This window comes from Asterias rubens, chromosome 6 (assembly GCF_902459465.1).
Source record: "Asterias rubens chromosome 6, eAstRub1.3, whole genome shotgun sequence".
NCBI lineage: Eukaryota > Metazoa > Echinodermata > Asteroidea > Forcipulatida > Asteriidae > Asterias > Asterias rubens.
Window position 1 is genome coordinate 7,920,402 of NC_047067.1, and position 22,932 is coordinate 7,943,333.

The window sequence follows — 22,932 nt, forward strand, 5'->3', positions numbered from 1 at the left end:
ACTGGTAGCCTCTGTAAGACCGGTACAGCATGCACGTGAGGTTTCCTGGTCTCTCGTTTGAGTGGCAATGCAAAGGCAATCGTTCCATCATACGGAAGGAGCTCATCAATATCTTCGTCTGTGTCTTCCGAGGTATCAAGACCCTGTTCTGCACTGTAGGCACCGCTAACGTCACCCCCGTAGGATTCACTGAAGCTAAGGGGTCCAATGCCTGGTCCTTCTGGGGCACCAGCTGAAACAGGTGGAATAAAATAAAATAATAGACATGTTTCGATTTAAAACACTTTAAGAAAAAAACTACTGTTATTTTGCGTATTGGGATGTATGATTGTGTTTAATACGAAGACAAATGGTAGCTCTTGTCATGTTAGGACTCCCATGCAAAAAGTGTGAATGAGTGCCCCCTTTTTTTTTTTTTTTTTCAAATGGTTAAAAATTGTTCTTTTCCTCATGTATTGATGTATTCAACGCTTGTAAATTCTTGTCATTTTTCCTTACAGTTATTAGTTAATATTACAAGCAAAAGCACACTGTTTTTAGTAGTTACATGCATGGTTCATCTACATATAAAGATAATTAATGTTTGTTGTTGAAATCAAGTTCTGTGTATTCTTTTTCATAAACGCCGCATTTATAATTTTCTTAGATTTGTTCTAAATTATTTGAGACACATTTCTTATCTTTTGAAGATGCATCGTGTAATATTATCTAATGGGAAGTATTGGCGGAGGTTCTGAAAAGAGCCTATCCGGTAGGTAAATCATAGGCCATGCAAGTCTTGAATGAATTTAGGCATTTTCCGAGAAGGAAACAAACTTGAGCACTTCAACAGATTCCATCATTTGAACACTCTCAAGACATGCATAGTCTTTTGCATCTCACATATACATGTACATGACCAACAATTTTTGCTACTTCTGGCCCAAATTCTGGCGTACAAGTTTGTATGAAACTTTACCCATTTCATCCTTCAATACCATTTATTTTAACAGAAAACAACAATTCTAAGAAGAGCTTTGTCTTTGAAGAATGTATGTAAAAGTCAAATTATGAAACTTCTCTTCCATAAATCATCTGAGATAAACAATATAACTCCTATGGGTTTCTGGTTATCGGTGGAGCCAGTTTTTGTGAGGTTGGCATGGTGAAACTACGTTACACTTTAGAATAGGATAGTTGATCAACTAATTGAACCAGCTATATTTGTATTCCCACTCTACCACAATACGTGTTACAAGTTACAGTTAATAAACCCAAACATATTAATGCATACTTACATGCTTATTATCCTTTGTGTAGTAGAAACAAGCAGGAGGGGGAAATCTGAAGCCGTTAGCATATTTGAGCAAACAGGATAACATTAAACACTGAAGACCAAAACTGTTACATCATGCAGGTAAACACTTGGAGTCTACGAATTCAGGCGCATGCTTTTTTTTCTTTTCGTTTTCTAAGAGTGCTGGCGACAACATTAACACAAAACAAATCATGTCAACTTTATTTATCTCGAATGACATCAAAGTGTACAAAATCATAGCAACGATGCGTCTTCTTGTTTAGAAGACATTGGACAAAAGAAAAATTGACATCAAACATGCAAATATGGTTTTTATTATGTGTCACATAGATAGCAATCAGTTGATTATTCTCTTATTTGTTACAATAAAAACTGCAATAACAAATGAACACACACTGACAAAACACAGTTAAAAAATAACTGTAACAAAATATTTAATTACAGCGTGCAATCCAAAAGCAAAAACACATTCACAGGCATAAAGACACTAATGGTTATAAAATACTACAAACAGAAAATTAATAAAACAACTCTACAAACAAAAGCAGGCAACTGACAAGACAAATCTGTAATGGCTGATTCTTGTACTTTATTGATTTTCGGTGTGAAAGTATGGAAATGTCAACATTATACTGTAGCTTTAATAGTGTTTTGTATGTGTGTCGAAGAGTAGAGGGAAAAGGAAATGAGGAAAGATTCATATATATTTGAAAATGTACACATGCTCTGACCTAGTAAACAATGGAGAAAAAGCTTTTTCTGAGTTACAAATTAATAATGTATGGTACAGCAAATTGCTAAGTCATACGTTGCAACTTATATTTGAATTCCTCAGACTGTAGAGACATATTGGCTTTTGCAAAGTTACCTAAAAAGGCGACGACGACCCCTACACAATTCTGAATGAAAGTGAATGGCACAATGGTACCTGGTTTTGCCCATCTGGAGCTCGCTTTTATTTGTTTTCTTAGTTTGTATTAATTTGTTGCCTTGTTGGCTATTTTGCTTTATGTTTTTGTAAAGCCCTTTGAGACTGTGCATAAGGTGCTTCATAATTATGTTTTATTTTTTCTATTGTTATTAAAAAAAAAGCTTGCCCTAAGACATACATGAAACAACTGTCTCGATAGCCCAAGGTATTCAAATTTAAGCAGTAACCTAATTTATTGTTCCAGACATTGTTCAAAACCAACCCAGAAAATAGTCCTGAAATCAAGTCAGTAATTGTTAAGCACGGTGTAGAGCTACGGGGACGGTACACTCATCTTAGAGCTGCCACGCGCTACCTACGACCATTGAATGTGTGTAATCGCACTGTGAATGTTGCATGAATGGCAGAATGTGTGTTAGTAACAAATACAATGTAGGCAGCGCCTTACGACTTGTCAAGTCTAACCCGGAAAGGGCTCATTACTGGTCTGCTGCCACCAAATACCTCAAAATACAGGACTTGACACAAAACCATGCGTACACATAAAAACTCACTGGTATACATTAACACCGTTAAGCACAAAACTGTCTCAAGGTTTGAATTTCCATTACTCGCGGTACATTTCAAATTATATCTCAGCTCACTCATTATAATCTTCTCTTCATCTCTCTCTCTTTCTCCCTCCCTCACATTAATCACCGACAGATAACTATCTCTTTTGATTGATTCTTGGAAAGCAGTCACTTTTTCAGAAGAGAATGTTGCCGTAGGTGTATTTTTTCTCTTTTAAGACTGTACACAAAGTATCTCTTCACAGTTAATGGGGAAGGCCAATTGTGAATCAACACTAAAATGATCTAGAAATATTCTCGCGTCAATCTCTCAAACTGTGACACAGACATCAACTCTGTTCTAATGTCGCTGAGCAGAAAATGTATTCCAAAAGAATAATCGCCTTCCAAAGGTGCTCTGGAAATGCTTTGGTGCCCTTACCCTTTCAAAAACAGAGCATACAGGCCTCCTACATCCATATTTGAGGTTTTTTATGAGTGTTCTTGTCAAAATTCCAGCAGGTAAAATAAGCTCTCATCCACCGACCAAAAGGCTTTGACTGGAAAATTATGAATACCAAGGATTCTTGGTTTATGAGTATTGCACAAAAGATTATCAGCCGAGTGTCGATTCAAAAGTCCCTTGACTGTTGGCAACATTTTTTTCTGTTTAGCAGCTCTACATGTACAAACTTACTGAACTTACCTTCTACGACAAGCAGGGTGCTACAGGTGACCTCACCAGCGGGGTTGGATGCCTTGACCGTGAACCGGCCAGAGTCGTCAGCAAACACCTCCTGGATGACCAATGAACTGGTTCCATCAGGTGAGTCCGTTATTCTCATGTACGGTGAACTGGCAATCTCCTTCCCTTCCAGATACCATTTTATTTCAGGCCGGGGACTGCCTGTGACCTTGCAGTCAAACCTGGCCGGGTGACCCTCGGTGACCTCGACCTTTTGAATCTTCTTTACAAACTTAGGGGGCACGGCCGCCGATTGAATTTCTTCAACTGAAAAAGGTAGGACACAAATAGACAGAATAGTGAGATGGTGGGATTGTGTTTGTTGAATTAGTGTAAAAAACGTTACATATTTGGTCCGGATTAGATGATTTTGATACAAACAATTTGTTTTCACAGTGGGTTTGCAATTTATTTTTAATCAAACTGCCGGTTTGGTTGTTGACATATGGTGTGAATCAACCGTTATTTTATTTATAACTTAAGTTGGATTACTGTACAACCAAGCAACTGCACATTGCAACAGCTTTTCGGGCAAGACACATGCTTGTTGGTCTATCACAAGACCACTACAAAATTAGTTCAGCCAAAACCAGTTTGATCCTGTCTATACTGGATTGATCCGGTCTATACTGGATTCAGTGAGGTTTCTTTTTGATAGAGGGAATAGGGATTGGGTGTGGTGTTTGTGAAGGGAGTTTGTCCTCGTTTTTGAGGATCTTTATGGGTTGCATCCCACTTCAATTGAAGAAATTATGCAAGCGTGCGGCCATGCCTGTCCCTTTAGTGTAAAAAGCTGTGCAGTGCTGGCTTGAGACATATTCATACAATGCTAAGTGTTTGGTGCAAGATCATGGTTAAAAGGTAGGATCTCATCCTATTCGTACTCAAAGTTACAAAATTGTGATTTTTAGTAAACATTTCTCAACTACAAGTTAGTTTCATTAAATAGCATGTATATTTTTGAACTTCCCCTCCCCATGAAAAGTTCACAGTTATCATGCTTGATGTGAATTCCATATACTTGTTTCCTACCACTAATATAAATCGTGCAAATTTGTATAAAACGTTTCCAGAGTAAGCAGTTTTTGAAGCTTTTGCCTACAATTCTGTCCCCCGTCAAACATTGACAAGCAGGCCAATATTGGTTCATTGGAGGTCCGTAGAAAGATTCACAGGAAACTCGGATGGGAGTGGAACCCACAGCCTCGGAGCAGATGTCAAAACCATAGAGCTTCGAGAAACATCAGTTTCTGACATTTTTCATTGATGAATACATGGATCTACTTCACACAAGATTCTTCTTTACAATTATTCTTCTCAACTGGTAAAATATTTGGAATTCACATCAAAACATTACCCCCTTGAAATGTGACTTTTCTTTGTTTTGTTGATTAGATTTTGACAACCCGAGCATTGATTAATTTTAACCGGCACCATTTTGTTAACATTTTAGCACTGTAGAGTATATGTGCCCAATACAGCCTCGCTCTAATAACGGAATGCATGTCTGTAACCCAACACTGAAGTCTTTAAATAAAATAAAAACATTCTTGAATTTGTTGACAAATTCATCAATCTTTCTGATGAAATTTTGGGTGTATTTTTACCACCTTTTTCCAGTTGGTTTTATTTCTAACAGAACTTTGCATTCCCTTATTCTTCAGGACTAAACGCTGAGGCTTATTGAGTACAAAAGAGAACACCATTTGTGCAGTTGCAAACCCACTGTTACTACAGCATTTTATTGTACAGCTGTCCCTTCAATCATTAATAAATAAAAAATGAATTGAGTGTATTGTTAACTAGACCATTTCACCATACTAAAATACTTCACACTTTGGTCATGCGTAATAAGAGAGAGAGGCGAAAAACACAATAAGCCGTTGACATCTTAGTGGAAAAAGCTACAACATTTTGACTAAAAACCAATCCAGTCCTTACTGTATGGGAAACACCAATGCAGAGCAAGATGTATGTAATTACATGCAAGATAGCATTTGTCATGTGTTAATAAACCAATGCACTGCATTTGTGTTTCTGGGCAGTAAGCCAAGGCCAAATATGTATTTAATTTTTATTTATTAAGACTTTGGCTTAGTTCCAAGACATGGTTTCAGTTTTCAGCTTGAATTAATAACACATATTCAATAGAAGAGGCACTCTTGGCAAGCTTCAATGTGTTCATACAGTAGTGTGCATTTTCAACAGATAGTTGATGTCAAAAAACAACTGACCAGACCTTTACAAACTCCAACTACATGTTCATTGAGCAAAACTGACCTCACAACATTTTCCAAAATGTCAGAAAGTTAAAACCAGTCAGTTGAATTACACAGGATATTAAAAGGCATTGGACATTAAAATACACACACAATTACACATAAAAATATGACCAGTTCTGCTTGCAACACTTTTTCTTATCAAACTACATGTGGAGACCTTCCTATAAATCGTATCATCCATTTTGCTTTCCCCGACAAGTACATGTATGTAGAAAAACCTGCTACCAAATCGAGGCAAGAGGCACTCGATAGTCTGGCCCCTTTCATGAATAGCTGGAATCATACTTCAGGATTGCTTTCAGACACAGGGAACCTCACTAACATGAAGGCAGCATGAAGCTCTATTGCAGCAGTATGTGTAAAAGACTCAAATGGCAGTGATTTTCTTTTAGATACTCTCCTCAGAGAAACGTTGTTTTCAAGTTTCTTAGAGCTACGTCCGAAAAAAACAAAAGTACAAAATTACCAGTTCAAACCGCATGCTTAAATATGTTTGTTTACACGCTTAGTCAATTTACCTAAACTGCGAATACTTTTAAATTGTTTATGCTAAACTCCTTTCTAGCGACTAAACATTTTCACATTACTGCATTACTTCCATTAAAAAGGAAACATATAATTTTCACTTTGATTCGTGAGCGACAAAAAATAACAACTCCGTCCAAATTGGTTCAACAAAAACAACAAAATGATTGCCTGAAAATCAAAAATATAAATTAAGAAATGAAAGACTACGGAAGCAATATTCATCAAATCAAAACCAAAATCACACATAAAAAGTCTTAAAACTAAACTAAACCAAACAAATCAATGCCCAAACCACAAACAAAAAATACACAGACTGCTGGTAGATACTTTGATTTGCAATATACTTTTGAATACAAACTGAGCATGGCTAATCAAAATGATTCTTATTGCTCTTTAACCTCAAGTGACATAAACAAGTGTTTTATTTTCTTCATTTTTTAAAAATTAATGTCTACATTGCTCGAGTATAAAACCAAATTACCGGAGCTTGATTTGTGTCTGCCTATAACGTTTTACTAGATATCTTTGGCTAAGGAAACTTCAAAAGCTTATACTAATACTATACAAACAAAACTTCAGCGCTCAAGTGGCTAAGAAAGTGCATTTCAGATCTAAGTTTAAGTGCAAAAATAATAAAAACATCTCTTAAATATTGCATGGTAAAAATAAACTATCAAAGTTTGCGTTGCTTACGCTCTAAAAACTATTCTCTTTTCAAAAGTAAATATTGCTTCTTTCTATAAATGCCTGTGTGCAAATTTCAAACTTAACACATCTCATTTAAGGTAGGTGAGATGTAGCATAATGTTCGCTTTTTTTTTAAACGTGGTTGAATCAATCCTTTTCTTGAGAAGGTGCCCTTTTTTTGCATATTCAAATAACAGAAAGGATGTATCTAAAAAAAAAAATTTAAAAAAAAAACGATTAAAAAACCAGTTTCTAAACTCTACTTCAGTGCAAGGAACAACAAAAAATCTGCATAGTTTCTATCAACTAAAATATAAATGCAGTTTGGAACTTAAGATAACCTAGAATTCTACAAAATTGTTAGATGTTCTGGGGAAACATTGCATATAACTGATTGTCAGGAGCGTAACAATTTATTTCAAACATGATAAATTTAGCATACAAAAATAAATCAGGGTTCAGGGGGTTTTCATGAAAGTTTACAAAATAACACAAAGGACGACATTTTTTTATTTGAAATTTCAAAACCAAGTAAAAATGAGTCAGATTTTAGACAAGAAAATGTCGGCATTTGGAACTTAAAAAAAAAAGGGTTTTACTTTTACTGTGTTTGGATGAACTGAGGTAGCTTTAGATTTGAGGAATAATGGTTAACCTTGTTTTTTTACTCTTTGTGTTATAGAACAATTTGAACACTGCAAATACTTATAAAACCAGTTAGTTATACGTGTGCTAAATTTGGGCATTGCATTATTTTGGAAAGTTTTTCTGGTAAAGTAGGGGCAATAAATACTAAAAAGGCAGTATGTTTTAGGGTTTAAGGTGTACGACTAATCATAATTACTGCATAATTTTTCTTTTTTTTCTTTTCACACTTTAATCTACACAACTTCCGTTAGTCAAGTTAATAAGAAAATCCACCAATGGCGTGATTCAAGAAACAACAGCGGACTGCTAAAGTTTCACTTGTAAAATTAACTGCAAATGCAGGTTTCCCGTTGCGATGCCAAATTATTTGTAAACGATTTTCTCCTCATCGGACTGAGTCCGACACACTGACATGAAAATTACAATGGTGATGTTAAACCGTGTTAATCAGATTGCGACTGTAAATGGCTTCATCCGCCGAAGGCAATACATTGCATTATGAAGCACCATGTGTTGAAAGGAACAATCTGTACCATATTAAAATGGCTCAATACCAGGCTAAGCACCAACGTTTAAAACAGAAGTCCCTAAACTAAGCACCTCCAAAAGAAACATAAACATCAGTAGACTCTGATGGAATTCATTTAGAACACCACAATAGTGTCTTTGCAGCAGACTTTTCTTTTTAAATAAAAACCTGTTGCAGATATATGACTCATTCAGGATCGGACATGGCTAGGAGCTTTTGTGAAAACTTTCCAATAAAATTCAAGTTAACATTGTTTTAAAAAAATTGTGAAAACATCTCCCAGTTCAATCCAGTCCGTATATAAGCAACAATCCTGAGCCTTTTTGGCTAGTCCCAGACAGGCTGGACAAAAATATTATTTTCTTACTAGTAAGTGTGAAAGTCAACAAACCAGCCATAAAAGTCATGGTACTACAGGACTATGTAAAAGTAAACTTCCCTTATAATCTTCAAACAAAATATTCAACTTGCATAATTTACTTTGTAACAAGTGTATTTGAAAAAGGCTTCTTTTTGTCTAGCTTGACTCAAAAATCCTATTAAATATTCGGGTGCATCTTTCTTTCTATTAATGAAATTATTTTCTTAACATAAACTTTTACAATCTTATTGCCTACTCTCAATTAAACTCACTGCAAAAATCAACACAGACTTCCGATGAAACTACCAACTTAAAAACAATTTTTGTCTTATTATTAACTAAGACTAGTACTGCACACAAATGACATTGTCCAAAATCAGACATAATTTTTATTTATACAATTTGGTATTAAAGGTATTTTTCTTCAGTACAATTCATGTAGATTTTAAGGCAAAAGGCTAAAAGGGAGCAGGCAGCACAAACAAAATTACGCTGCGCTGTCAAGCCTAGCGTAAACTCTCCCTAACCTTGCTTACTTCATTAAAGGCAAGGTATACATACAACATTGGTAATATTATCCACATATGTTGAAATCATCAAATTCTGATAATTTTACAGAAGTAGGAGTTTCAGCTATCCTCTCCAGCGACTTTTTTATTTCAGTGGCAAAACCCCCACTTTCTATCAAAAACATGTTTTCTTCCAAGACTTCTGCAAAACTTGAGGATGCCTCTGTCAAATTGCTTCCAAAAAAATCAGATACAAATTCTTTGTCACCAAGTCATTTTAACGACAACTTGTTTCCAAGCAAGGAAGCACACTGAGGTTTGCAGTTATGCCAACATTACCAATACTGTAAAGTCACTCTATCATTGAAGGAAAATGAGCGTAAAAAAACAAAAACAGCGCCCGACGCATTTTTTACAAATCTTCCCCTGACGACTCACCTGCGACAAGCAGCTGTGCGCTGCAGGAGGCCTCGCCGAGGCCGTTGCGCGCCTCACACTTGTAGGTGCCAGCGTCTTCAGGGAAGACCTCGTTGATCTGGAGGCGTGCAACACCGTCTTGGTAGAACATACGGAAGTAGCGGGAAGGCTTGATGACTGCATCTTTCAGATACCAGGTGATTGTCGGAGCTGAAATGAAAAGAAATTGCAACAATGGGAAATAGTTAAATATTAAAATAAATATTTCAAAAGCATGCCAAAATGTACACCCGTGGCCCCCAATTATCAATATATCTTCTCTCTTATCTACTGTTTCCTGTTTAAAAAAATAAAATAATAAAACAAAAATTTAAAAAAATTATGGTAGATTTTGAGAATACTATATTTTTTTACCGGGAGTTCCCGAGACCTGACAAGCAAATTCTACAGGGCTTCCTTCAGACACTTCCACACTTCTGGTTGGTGTGTGGATAACTGGTGCTACGCCACTCCCTGGTACTCTCTCATCTACTGGCATGTCGCCACCTGAACATTGAGAGAAGAAAATAAAAAGTTTGTGTAAAAACCTGTAAGGGAGACAATTTTAAGAAATATCCATGCCTAGATACAGACAAAAATGTTTCACAGTTTGAGGAATTGTCTGGTTGGGATTGGTTTTCATTCGTTCTTTTGATAAAAAAGAAGGAAAAAAAATCCAAAGAGGACATGACTATAAAGGGAGTTACAGCGTATTACACTCTTACTGAAGTAGACCTAGCGGTTAGAGAAAAATTGCATTAGTAGTGGCTTTATGGGTACGTGGAGTAAAGTAGACTGGTATTTTCATAACCAAGAGTATAACTTCATATACAAGACAACAGTCATACTTAGGGCCAGTCATTTAAAACTTAGCTGCAGTTATTGGAAAAAAAATAAGCACTACTCTGGTCACTTCTGATTATTAGCCGTCACAAAAATCTGTTTGAATAAGAAGTTGGGATAAAGTTTGTTCTCTAAAGAAAAACAAACTACCAAGAAATAACCAGAAGAGCCCTATCGAACAGGAAACTTTACCTTCCACAACTAAAGGGGCCGTGTGGCTGACGGAGCCAGCAGAGTTGACGACTTCACATCGGTACATCCCCGAGTCTTCAGGTCTACTCTCGAGAACCAAGAGAGTATGAGTGTCTTCGTCTTGTAGCATCTTGAAGCGAGGGTTGCTGGATAACTTCTGGCCAGCCTAAGAATAGTGACCAAACCAAGGGAGGTAGATTTTAAGAACTTGTTGGGAGCAAAGATGCAAATGTTTCAAACATCACTTGCAAAAGGTATTGAATATTAGTATTAACAACTTCGCTACATTCCCCCCCCCCCACCCCTTCTCTGATGGCCAATATTGTAATACATATAGCGGTTTGATTGATAAGCAACTGAAGTACTAGAGTAACTCTTGAGTTTTTGGCTTCATTGTCCAAGGGGCAATGAAATATCCAAGAAATGTCAAATGTTTAAAGTCTTATTTAAACTTGTAAGAACAAGAGTCAAATACTACAACAAATTTATAAGGCAGGCATGATATAGGATCCTTGGGGAAAAAAGTAGGAAACTTTTAATGAGTACTGACCTACATGTTAATGCTTGAAAAGAATTTCAGGCTATTTTATCATAATTGTTCCGATTTTTCCCAAGGGAAAAAAAAAAAAAAGGATATCAGACTAAAGTAAGAATATCATGCCTGATAACGACACTAAAAGTGCCAGGAAAATAGGTTGTCCTCTTTAGTTGAAAGACACAAAAGAACTGTAATAAAACTAGAGTCAATCAGTGGTGTTGATGGATATTCTCTGTTGTGAAACCTACCCTAGACCAGTCCACACGAGGGGTTGGTGTACCAGCCACTCTGACGATAAACCTAGCTGGTTCACCGGCTGCAGTTACGGTCTTCTGTGGGGGCATCAAGAACTCAGGGGCCTGACCTTGAGTTACAGGTCGGCTTGCTGGCATATCTAGATATAAAGCAGAAGGTAATTTAGTTTGATTCATGCTTAGAACTGTCAGATGCATATACTGTACACCTATATGTCTATGTTGTTGAGTAATTATTGCATTAGTTTTACCCTACACTGATGTAACAAAATTGTTATGGCGTTTACTTCAATTATGATTTATGATAAGGAAATATAATAAAACAGTCTTGATTTACCAGTCTTAAATTCAAGGCAATGGCAGATGATTTTAGTTTGGAAATATCTTTTTTATATATTTTGTTATTGCCATGTTTGCATGTTGTTCCTGTTACTGGTCTCTAAACTGCTATACAAACCTTTAAAACTTTCAAACTGTCCCAATAGCATAAAGATAGGGAGATAGTTTGGGGTTGAGCAAAGAGTAATTGACAAGAGTGAGATTTGAACCAAAGACCTCCGGTTTAACCTGCAGGTGCTCTACCAACTGAGCTATCTAGCCCTATATGTTAGCGGTCTCCCCATGTTGTCAATATCTTTGTTCTATGTTGGCGGTGTCCCTATTTTGTCAATATCTTTTGTTCAGGGGTGCCAGTCAGAAGCCATACAACCGTTAACTGCCGTGTAGCCAGGGATCACACCCAAATTACGATACAACCTGGGAAGCGGCAGCCAGGCAATCACCTTAAGGGGATGCGACTTTTTGTTTCAGATATCAATATAAACCACAAGGGAAACTGACTGGGTACATTTTGAAATGATTTTTGGGGTTGAACAAAGAATTGACTAGAGTGGGATTCGAACCAACGACCTCCGTTAACCTCTTAGTTCAACCCCAAAAATCATTTCAAAATTTACCCAGTTTCCCTTGTGGTTTATATTAATATCTTTGTTCAGTACAATAATAAGCATTTTGAAACAAAGTGATTTCTATAGTGTGCAAGCGTCTGCATATGGAAAATGATCATATGAGAAAAACTGTGCAAAATGTGAAGAAAGAAAAAAACGAAGTGAAATAAAGTGACTGCATTTGGCTTTCATGATTAAGTATTTTTTTTAAAGCATGAAGGAAGAACGCTTAAATTCATGACCAACTAAAAAGCAATATACTGCTAGCTGCATCACTTAAAATTGCCCATTTAAAAAAAGGCTTTTTAATGTTACTTTAATGAAGAATATTGGTGCTTTTGGGTTCTTAGTACCATGTTCAAGTGCTTTGGGTAACTTTATAACATTAAATCACTGCTTCTTTTATCAGTGAAAGCAAAACTCACGGCTGCGATGTTACAAAAGAAAGGTCTACAGAATTGTATGGTGGAATAACAAGATGACCAGACCATGATTAGGAGATATACACATTATTTAGATCCACAAATAAAAACAGTCCACTGTTTCATATCAGAAAGGAAAGTAATGAAGTAAAGTCCCCATTCAAGAAGTAGGAAAGAGATTGTAATGTGCTCTATAGAAAACTTATCTTCCCTAAAATCTTGTCTGAAAGTGGCGAGTAGTTAAGTTTTACTCAGAGTAATGCAAGCAGAGTTATGAAGACTTTCCCTGAACAACAAATGCGCTTGAGAAGTAGCTATTAAGGAATTAATTACTGAAATTTTCAGTAAGTGGATTTAAAATACCATACTGTTCTCTTTATTTATATTTCTCTTAAACTTCTCAGGCAAGGCTAAATTGGTTACATAATTATGTTTCATTGATTTAAAAAATGGTGTTATAGACTGAGAGCCTGGTGACATTTAATTAACAATTTAAGCACAAAGGGTTTGATGGTACCAAGTCATTGTCTGTGTTTATCTGAACAGGCTTTGTCAAAGGCTGCGAACATTTGCTGATGCTATGTGCATTTGATGCAAGTCAATTATAGTCACTACTGTTCATAGTTAAACCTTGCAAGAGAAATACATGCTTAGCAGTCTCCTATGAACAAGCCTTAAAAATATATTTAGCTTTTGAAATACAATAGGTCATTTTGCTTAGTAAGCAGTTTCCACCAGCTACTTCTATTTTCTCCTTAAAAAAATAGAGAGGTGCACACGAAAAGTAGAAAAGGAGGAAGAAAGCGTCCCGCACACCCAAAGTGCCTGAAGTATCTTTGCATTAAACACCAATGTTAGTATACCATATCTGCTGGATATATTTCATGAACAAATTAACAATAACAAAAGCAGGACAATTTCAAAACATGGATATTTATGAAGTCTTCACAGAGAAACCACACCTGATGAAAAGTTGATGAAAGAAAGCACACAATGATCAAAAGCCGTGTAGAAATTGTTACTCAGATAAAGCCTTTACAATGAATGGGACAAGACCAATGTTAGTGTTATGAGTGCTACCCATGTTATGAAGGAAAAAAGCAGCCGATCAGTCAAAATGACACACACACTCTACCTTCGATTGTTAAACATGCAGAGCAGCTGGCCTCACCCTCGCTGTTCTTAACGGTCACAGTTAATTTACCAGAGTCATCGGGGAAGGCTTCTTGAATGAAGAGTGAACTTGACGTGCTGTCAATTAGGATCTCAAAATCTTCAGAGTGGCGGATGAGGCTGCCGTCCAGGTACCAGAGTACCTCTGGCTTGGGAGAGGCGACAAATTCCACCTCGAAGAAGACATCCTCACCATCCTTGCAGGTGAGGTCATCAAGAGGAATGAGGATCTTAGGAGCGATAGATTTTACTCCTCGTACTGTAGAGGCCTTTTGATTGGTCGCAACTTCTCCGTTCTCATCTTCCTCACTGGATGAACTTGATGAGCTGGATAAAATTGATGAGCGTGATTTATCTGAATTCTCCTTGATCTCTTTGGGAAGCAAACTCTTCTCATGGTCTTTCCTTTTAACTTCGTCAGGACTCAAATATCCATCCTCTGAGGAGGCCACTGAGGGAGCCCTGTCCTTGTCTCTTGGCTCTTTGGGACTCAAATTTGTCGCGTGGTCTTCTTCTGTTTTCCTTTTAACTTCGTCAGGAGTCAAATATCCATCCTCTGAGGATGCCACTGAGGTAGCCCTTTCCTTGCCTCTTGGCTTAGAATGAAGCTCTTCATAATAATCACCATCAGATGAAGACTCTGATGAAGATCTTGCTTTACTTTGTTCTTGTTCCTCCTCGTCTGATGAAAGAAGAAGATCAGCCACGTTGGTTTGGATCGCCTGGGCTAAATGACTGTCCTCAGGTGGCCCTGGAGTAATGCTTGTTTCATAGATATGGTATAAATCCTCATCTGATGAAGAATCGGGACTGCTCTCCCGGCGAGGTTCAGCAGCAAGAACTTTTTCCAGTACTACAGTCTTGGGACTTTCTTTAGTCGTCGCAATCACAACTTCCTCTACTGGTGGATCTGTCTCATTTTCTGATTCAGACTCGGAACTAAAGGGTAAAGTGCTGTCAAACATACCAGGACAGCTTGCGTATTCCTTTTGGACCGATTGAGGTTTGACTTCCTCTTTGTCAAAGAGTTTCACGTCCATCTGGGCAGGCTGTACCCGTTGAGCTTGAATTGGAGCTTCCTCGCTACTCTTACTGGTAGGTTTCTTGGCAACAGGAGGGGGAACTTTGGTTTTGGGCTTAAGGGTAATCGACGATTGGTTTTTGTCATGCAATTTGGCAAATCTTGCCTCAAGTTCACTCGTTGGCTTCGCCACTTCAGCTAAACACAAAATGAAGAAGTATTACACATAACAACTTGGTTAGTGATGGGGGTCAAATGGTCATCATGCAATACATTTAACATTTATTGGTATTACTGACTGACTTTTGTCACTCATAAAATCTTGGGTATAACTCGCAGACGTATTCCTCAAGGAATAAATTTCAAAATCACATATCCGTAAACTGAAAAACGAATGTTGAACATCAAGTAAAAATTAACTGCAACAAAAGACATCAATTATTCATGCTCGGCAATTGACAATGCTCAGAGAAAGAAATGAATGGATGGTGGGCTCTTAAAGAAAAACTGTCTACGCAGGAAAAGAGAGGTTTACGAAGATAGAGAGAAATCAGGAACCTACTTGCGTCAGTCTTAAGGGCCACTGATACAGGCTTATACCCCTTTCTCTTCTGTAGAGCTTCCTGAAGTTCCGGCGAAACCTCTTCATGTTTGAGCTCCTTGTTCATGACAACACCTGATTTCAAGTCTTCGATTGGGAATGGCAAACAAAGAGCCAGATATGGGTTTTGGTCAAGCACAAAAAAAAAACATTCTCGCAGTTCAAGGATTGCAGCTCAAGATTACAAAAGAAGTGCAACATTGGTGGCTCGGCTGTTTCTATTCACATGAATTCAAGATCTATTTCAGAAAAAGTGATAAAGTGTTTCCAAAGAAGTGTTCACAATTTGTTGAAAACTGTCAAATCTTTGGAGTGACTCAGTCATTTCTAGTCACAAGAGTTTCACAACAAGACTCCAAAAAAGTGTCGGCAATTTATTGAAAAACATTTTTTTTTTAAATTGATTTCATATTAAGTAGCTTACTAATGAATGAAAAAATTTTTTTTTTTTCTTAAATCATATTCGCTGTGATTCAGTTACTTTGAGATCAGTTTCTCAAATTGCTTTTCACAAATACCAGCTTTAATCAGCTGTAAAAGCATTCTTCACCAACAGAGAAACCACCAACATTGCATTTCTCGATTACATAGCTCGCAGTGTTTCTATTTGCTCATGCAAGACCATCTTTTTACAGGCATTAGTTTCCGAGCAGGGTACTTGCCAGATGCATATAAAAAAAAAAATTGTTCCTTTTTTTGCGTCATACATATTAATCAATGCCTTCTATATATGCAAGTCAGCCTCATACTTGGTTCTTGGTCACTGGCAAATGTCCCGATGCAAACACTGTTCCCTGGACGTCTTTGTGAAAAATATTCTACAAATGTAAAAAAAGGTTTCTTAATAGTTGAATTAATTAAAATCGTTTTCACCTTTCTGCCAAAATAGAAAATACTTACCTCTGCCAGTTACTCTGAGCTGTACTCCAGGATCGTTCTTCCTGAAGACGTGGAGCCTTGTCTCATGTGAGATCATGCCAAACTTGTTCCTGCCTACCACCTTGTAGATGCCGCTGTCTGATGGCCTGGCCTTAGGGATGTCCAGGTAGTGGAGTCCGTCAAACCAGATCTTCATGCGAGAACCCTATTAGTAAACACAGGGCAAAAAGATCTCATTCGCTGCTATTTTGGAAACCATAGCTTTTGAACTTTGGGTTGTCTTCTGTACTAGCAGATTTCGTGGGGGGGGGGTTGCGCCAGGAGTGTCATCATTGACAGACATGGGGCACTACAAAGGCTCAATATTATTATCATTATAAAAATACTGAACACTCCAAAAGAAATTGGTTTAAAAAGTCTATTTATCGGATTACATGTTTACTAACAGGTTGAATTTTTTAAAGAGTTTCTACTCCCGATGATAAAATTTGTTCATTACCATGTTCAGCGCCCTAGAGCATGTTAACATGGTTTATTATTATTTAAAGTACAACTGAGTAGAACTAATGGACACATTTTGAGCAGCGTTTGGCTAGGACACCAGGTCCCAATTTCATAGAGCTGCTTGAGCAGAAAGAATTGCATAACAATTTTCTGCTAAGTAGGAAAGAGCAAGACACCAGTTACAAACTGTGCATGTAACATTGTAGATTGGCTGGTAACCTAATTCCGGTAAGCATAATTTTGTTGCGCTTAGCTAATGTTTGTGTTTAAGCAGCTCTAGGAAATTGCGCCCAGGGAGTTTAATGGTCTTGATGAAATAAACTCACATCAGCTTGCATGATGTTATCTTTGTACCAGATGACCCTTGGTATAGGATTGCCGATCAATCTGACTGTGAATCTAGCAAGATCACCCTCGACGGCTTCACAGGATTCAGGTGTGGTCACAAACTGCGGTGGCGAGGGTCCTTCGGTCTGCTCAATACCTTCCACTGGCCCTCCCCTAAGAAATACAAGGAATCATGAGTGTTATTATTTTATTCAGATTTCTGGAAAAGTACATGTAGCTTACAATGCATTTGAAGATCAGTGTGTAAACATTTATTTTGCTAACAATGAGGTACGAAATATTGAAAATATTAAAAAGCTGCAATCATGTAACAACACTCACTCTGACTTGAGGAACTCTTCATATTCAAGTGTCTTCTCGATTCCTCGCATATCCTCTGGAAGTTGTGTTTCCATAATGAGGGCATGTTGGGCTGTTAAAAAAAAATTGAGAAAAATAGAGTACGCCGTCGCAAACTGCTTACGAACCAAAAGAGCACAACTATTTTTGAGAAAGACTCTGCTAGGGATGAAAAGTCATGCCATTAATTATTTTTGGAAAACAAATAAATGATTTAAACACAAGCTTGATATCTTCTTCAATGACAAAATCCCTTACCTTTGCAGACAAGTTTTCCAGATGTTTCCGCTCGTCCACTCTCATTCTGGGCCCTGCAGATGATCGTTCCTGAATCCTCAGGATAGACACCTTTCATGTCCAGAGAGCACAGACCGAACTCATGCTTTGCCTTCACACGGGATCCTGAGAAAAGAAAGAGAAATACCAACAAAATGAGCTCATTGTAAAGTTTCATTAATGCATTAAAGCATCAATGAGATGGCGCCAGCCATTATAAGTCATTTTTCAATGTTAACTAAGTTCTGAGAGAATGCAACATTCCCACCAAGAACGATGGAATTAGCTGCAAGCTAGCATCTTCAAAAGTCTCACACTCAGGAAATCATCATCATCATTTAGCGGTTACAACCAAAATGGGAACACAAACAAGTCTTAGTTATTGTGAAGTTTTCATTAATGCACTAAAGCATCAATGAGGTGGTGGCAGACATACAGAATAATTTTCCGCCGAGAAGGACAAAAATTTACCTGGTAAGTCTGCTTGCAAACATATTAAAGGCAGTGGACACTATTGGTAATTACTCAAAATAATTATCAGCATAAAACCTCACTTGGTAACGAGTAATGGGGAGAGGTTGATAGCATAAGTGACAAAGTTTTCGAGAAAAGAAGTAATTTTCCACAAATTTGATTTCGAGACCTCAAGTTTAGAACTTGAGGTCTCGAAATCAACCATCTAAATGCACACAACTTTGTGTGACAAGGGTGTTTTTTCTTTCATTATTATCTCACAACTTCGACGACCAATTGAGCTTAAATTTTCACAGGTTTGTTATTTCATGCATATGTTGAGATACACCAAGTGAGAAGACTGGTCTGTGACAATTACCAATAGTGTCCACTGTCTTTAAAATTATAATAAGAGATTTATAAAGAGTGATTTCCAGAAAAATTATCAACCTTGCATTTACACCAAGAAGTATTCAAAACAATTTAGTCGCCAAAAAAAAAAGCCCCAGGAATCCAGAGACTTACCTGTGACGACTGGTCTGTTGTTCTGGAGCCAGTCTACCCTCATCGTGTTGTCACTTGCTGGTTCCAGCTTGCAGGCAAAGTGTGCCGTTTCTCCTTCCTTCTTCATGACATTGTTCAAGGGGATGACAAACTTGGGCGGCCGTGCTTTAGCTGGTTCTACGATCTCGCCAGTGTGGAAGCGCTGGCCAGAACTTGAGGGGTTTTAAAGAATACAAAGGCTGAGTAAAGAGTGAAGCTATTATTGGATTTGGGCTTGTGATTCCCTGTATGGGTTGACTAACTATGAATGATCAGAAAAAAAGACCCACACACAACTTGGATTCAAACTTATGATCCAGTATTCTGAGCAGACCTAAACCATTGAACTTACCATCAGAGGCCTTCTTTGAATTCTGTAGATAAGTAGTAGTGTTTTTTGAATTGACTTTTGAATTGATTGTTTGTCATTGCCAGTAACATCATAAGGGTAACCTCACTGTGACAAAAAAAAAATGTAACCCCCAAAATAGCGTAACAAAATTTAAATAAATAAATAAATAAAGGTACACAAACAAAACTGAAAACTTGAAATTTAGCAAGCAAGAATTTGAAACGGAATACATGGTTTGTTCGACTTACTCATCACTGAGAGAACGATCGTACTCCAGTGTCTTTTCAATCCCCGCCTGCATCTCCTCTGGGAGTTGACTCTTCATGATAAGGCTACCCTGGGCTCGGCAAACCAATCTCGCTGAACTCTCGGTTCTCCCGCTCTCGTTGGTGACGACACAGGTGATCGTCCCAGAGTCTTCTGCAGTGACATCCTTGTAGTCCAGACTGGCAATGCCAAACTCAAATACACTCCTAATGCGAGAACCTGAACCAAAGAACAGACGTTGATAATTAACAGTAATAGGTACTTTTCAATACAATACAATACAATGGCTAAGGACCAAGTATGGGTGTGGCCAGAGTAAGGTTGTGGCCCAAGTAAAAGCTGCACTGACAATGTTGAAGAATAGGACTTGTTGTCATTCTGTCTATAAGCTATTGCTGCAGCCATTTATTTAGACTAAGCCTTAGGCTGTGTCCCAATTATGGCCGTGGCCAAAGTATGTCAGGTTTTTTGACAAAATAAAAAGACACCAGAAAAGCAGTTGTGAACTGTATCTTTTCATGCAAACATTTTAAAATCTTTTACTTTTTTACATTTATTTGTTCATTTGAGGTTAAACACATAATTTCTCCAAGTTGAATCTGATACCATAATGTATTTAATGCAACTTCAACTACCTTCCTGAATACACCTTTATCATGGTGCAGCCCTAATGATTTCTCCAAATATGAGGTGATTTCTGAATTGGAGGTGACGGCTGCGGTTTAGCCACAGCATCATCCCGAATGGAATAGCAAATACTCGAATTTGGACATGGCCTAAACCACCGAACAAATCAAAAACTAAAAGGACCAAATAGTTTGAGTCCTTTTTGGTTCAGTTATAATCAGAGCTACAAGCACACAGGGATCATGTCAAAGATAGTGATACTTACCAGTGGCAAGTGGTCGTCCATCCTGTAACCATTCTACCGTCATTGTGGGGTCGTTAGCTGGTTCAATACGGCAAGCAAAGTGTGCCCTCTGTCCCTCTGGTCTTTGCAGTGGGCTGACAGGAACGAGAATGCGAGGTGCAGCAGCCTTTGCTGGCTCATGGAACGTACCATGCTCATGTCGTGACGGTCTGCCATCCTTCACAATACCACTGGTTAGAGAAAAAGGAATAGGACTTATTGGATGTCAAATGGTATTTCCTAAACTTAGATGGTTTTTCAGACAAACCCATTTATCTGAAGGATAGTTACTGGTACGCACTTTATATTATTCAAATAATAATCCAACTGGTTAAATTTTTAAATAACTTTTATTTGAAAGAAGAGAGATTGTGAGATATAGGGACTTGAACCAGCGCTCTACCAACTGAGCTATCTAACCCTATATTGATGGTCTCCCTATGTTGTAAGCATCCTTATTAAGGGGTGCAAGTCAGAATAACCATTCCCCAACAAAGATATTGACAACAATCGGGAGAAGGCTAACATTAGAGCTAAACAGCTCAGTTGGTAGACCGCTGCCACGTAATCGAGAGGTCGAAGGTTCAGGTCTTTTCAGACCTTTTACAGATTGAAAGTTAACAATAGAGTTTTGTATAATTACTGATCCTGCAATTTGTCTTTGAACTGGTCTACATTTATTACGGAAGTAACTCAACCAGGTCAACATCTCAAGCAGTTGATGGCCAAAAAAAAAAAAAAAAAAAACATTAAGAAAGAAGACTTACTCATCACTGATAGAACGATCATATTCCAGTGTTTTCGCAATGCCTTCTCTCATGCTGTCTGGTAGCTGGCTTTCAGTAACTAGGCTGTCTTTGGCTGTGAGGAAAAACCAAATCCACAAGAATTGTTAACAAATATTTGAGACATGAATGACCAATCTTGCTGAGAAGCAATTGAGTATACCATGCCTCATATGGGGCAGAAGGTTCCAATACATGAACAACTATTTTCCCCCTTAAATCCTCTGAATAATTCCTGAGATTCATAGCACACAATAAATACAAAATAGGGGGGGGGGGGAGGGTACACCATGCCCAGAGCTGCCAACACCTTGCAATCACCTTGCAACTAAACATCTCGCAATCAGGAAGATTTTGTACGACAACCAGGGAGATATTTAGAATTACTTTCAACAAAGTATTAGGATAAAGGTATTCAGGGAGATGTTTTCATCAGAACATGGAAATATTGGTATATTTTCAGTGAACTTTCTGCAAAATCAGGTACAGTTGGCAGCTCTGGATGCCATATATCGAGTACCAAATGCAATAGAGAAATTGGGGTGTGATTGAACATCTAAGGAAAAACCCGTAAAACCAATTCCTTCAAACAATGTACCAAGCTCTCAAAACCCACACAGCAACATCCAAGAGGCGGACCCCACAATGCAACGATCTACTTACTGTGTACGATGAGTTTGCAAGAGACTTCGTTCTTTCCACTCTCATTGACTGCACGACAAGTAACGACACCAGCGTCCTCTGCATAGACACCCTTGATATCGAGACTGGCAATGCCAAACTCAAACGTGGTCTTGATCCTGGAGCCTAGGGGAAAAAAATCATAGAGTTTGAAATGATGAAATTCATGTGGACTGTTAACCATACAACCCATTTTGGGTGGTTAGTTGATTTCTACTATTCAAGATTTGTATTGGTTTTGGGGCTAAACAGCTTTAGAAAACAGCACTCAGCACTAATGCTAAGAGCTCAGTACAAGGATCTCAGACAACATGTCAAAGTTCACTTCTATAGCCGCACCTACATGACCAATCTTTATGTTTACACACATGCACCGACTGTTCTACTACTGCAGTCCGGTGTAACGGTGGGGTGATCGTTTGGGTGGTGGAATGTTTGTATGACATGCACGCTTTTTGAGCAATTGTGGCCATGATCCAACTTTAACCTACCCTCTTTAAAGTGTACAGAAAAATGCCCTCCAATGAATTTATCTGTGCAAGAGTTATCAAAAAAGCTTCTGAAAGGGAAACAAAAGAAGTTTCAGCTACTTACTTGACACCAGCGGACGGCCGTTCTTCAGCCAGTCCACCTTCATGGAGCCATCTCCCATGGGTTCAATCTTGCAGGCAAATCGTGCATCTTTGCCCTCATGTTTCTTAACATCCCGGGGTGGGATGACAAAGTTTGGTGGGGGTGCTCTTTGTGCCTCTTGGATGCGAGTCCCATAACCGGAAGGGTGTTCTCTGGCTAGTCCGTCATCAGATCTTTATAAACAATACAAAAATTCATTTATGTTGTAACTTATTTTATTTCTTCTGAAAAAGGGATGTCATTAGAATGTTCAAAAATTTTAAGTCTGTATTTCAAAAAGAGCACTTTGATTAATACTTGACAAGTTTATTTGTTCCTTTATTTGTCCTCCCATCTTTGATGATGACGTTTATAGTGAGGTGGTGAAACCATTTCAGGATTTTATAAAAATGACCACAAGAAAATGTGTTTTTGTTTATCTTTCAAAATGTTTGCTGCCAATCGGTA

The 22,932-nt window shown here is 37.8% G+C and overlaps 1 protein-coding gene across 1 annotated transcript in view; it reads right to left on the reverse strand.

The window, feature by feature from the left end:
- Positions 1-22,932, reverse strand: part of LOC117291325 (titin-like) — a gene marked incomplete at its 3' end in the record, with an annotated part of 251,619 nt that overhangs the window by 78,738 nt on the left and 149,949 nt on the right. Inside the window, exons 91-107 of the mRNA XM_033772967.1 lie at positions 22,447-22,658; positions 21,835-21,978; positions 21,154-21,247; positions 20,369-20,577; positions 19,458-19,695; positions 18,840-19,030; positions 17,844-17,987; positions 17,568-17,658; positions 17,225-17,399; positions 16,416-16,599; positions 15,477-15,602; positions 13,856-15,112; positions 11,346-11,491; positions 10,560-10,725; positions 9,900-10,031; positions 9,507-9,695; positions 3,486-3,791 (exon numbers count right to left, since the gene is read on the reverse strand). Coding sequence (XP_033628858.1) covers positions 3,486-3,791; positions 9,507-9,695; positions 9,900-10,031; positions 10,560-10,725; positions 11,346-11,491; positions 13,856-15,112; positions 15,477-15,602; positions 16,416-16,599; positions 17,225-17,399; positions 17,568-17,658; positions 17,844-17,987; positions 18,840-19,030; positions 19,458-19,695; positions 20,369-20,577; positions 21,154-21,247; positions 21,835-21,978; positions 22,447-22,658 — 4,004 coding nt within the window. The remainder of the gene's footprint in view (positions 1-3,485; positions 3,792-9,506; positions 9,696-9,899; positions 10,032-10,559; positions 10,726-11,345; positions 11,492-13,855; positions 15,113-15,476; positions 15,603-16,415; positions 16,600-17,224; positions 17,400-17,567; positions 17,659-17,843; positions 17,988-18,839; positions 19,031-19,457; positions 19,696-20,368; positions 20,578-21,153; positions 21,248-21,834; positions 21,979-22,446; positions 22,659-22,932) is intronic.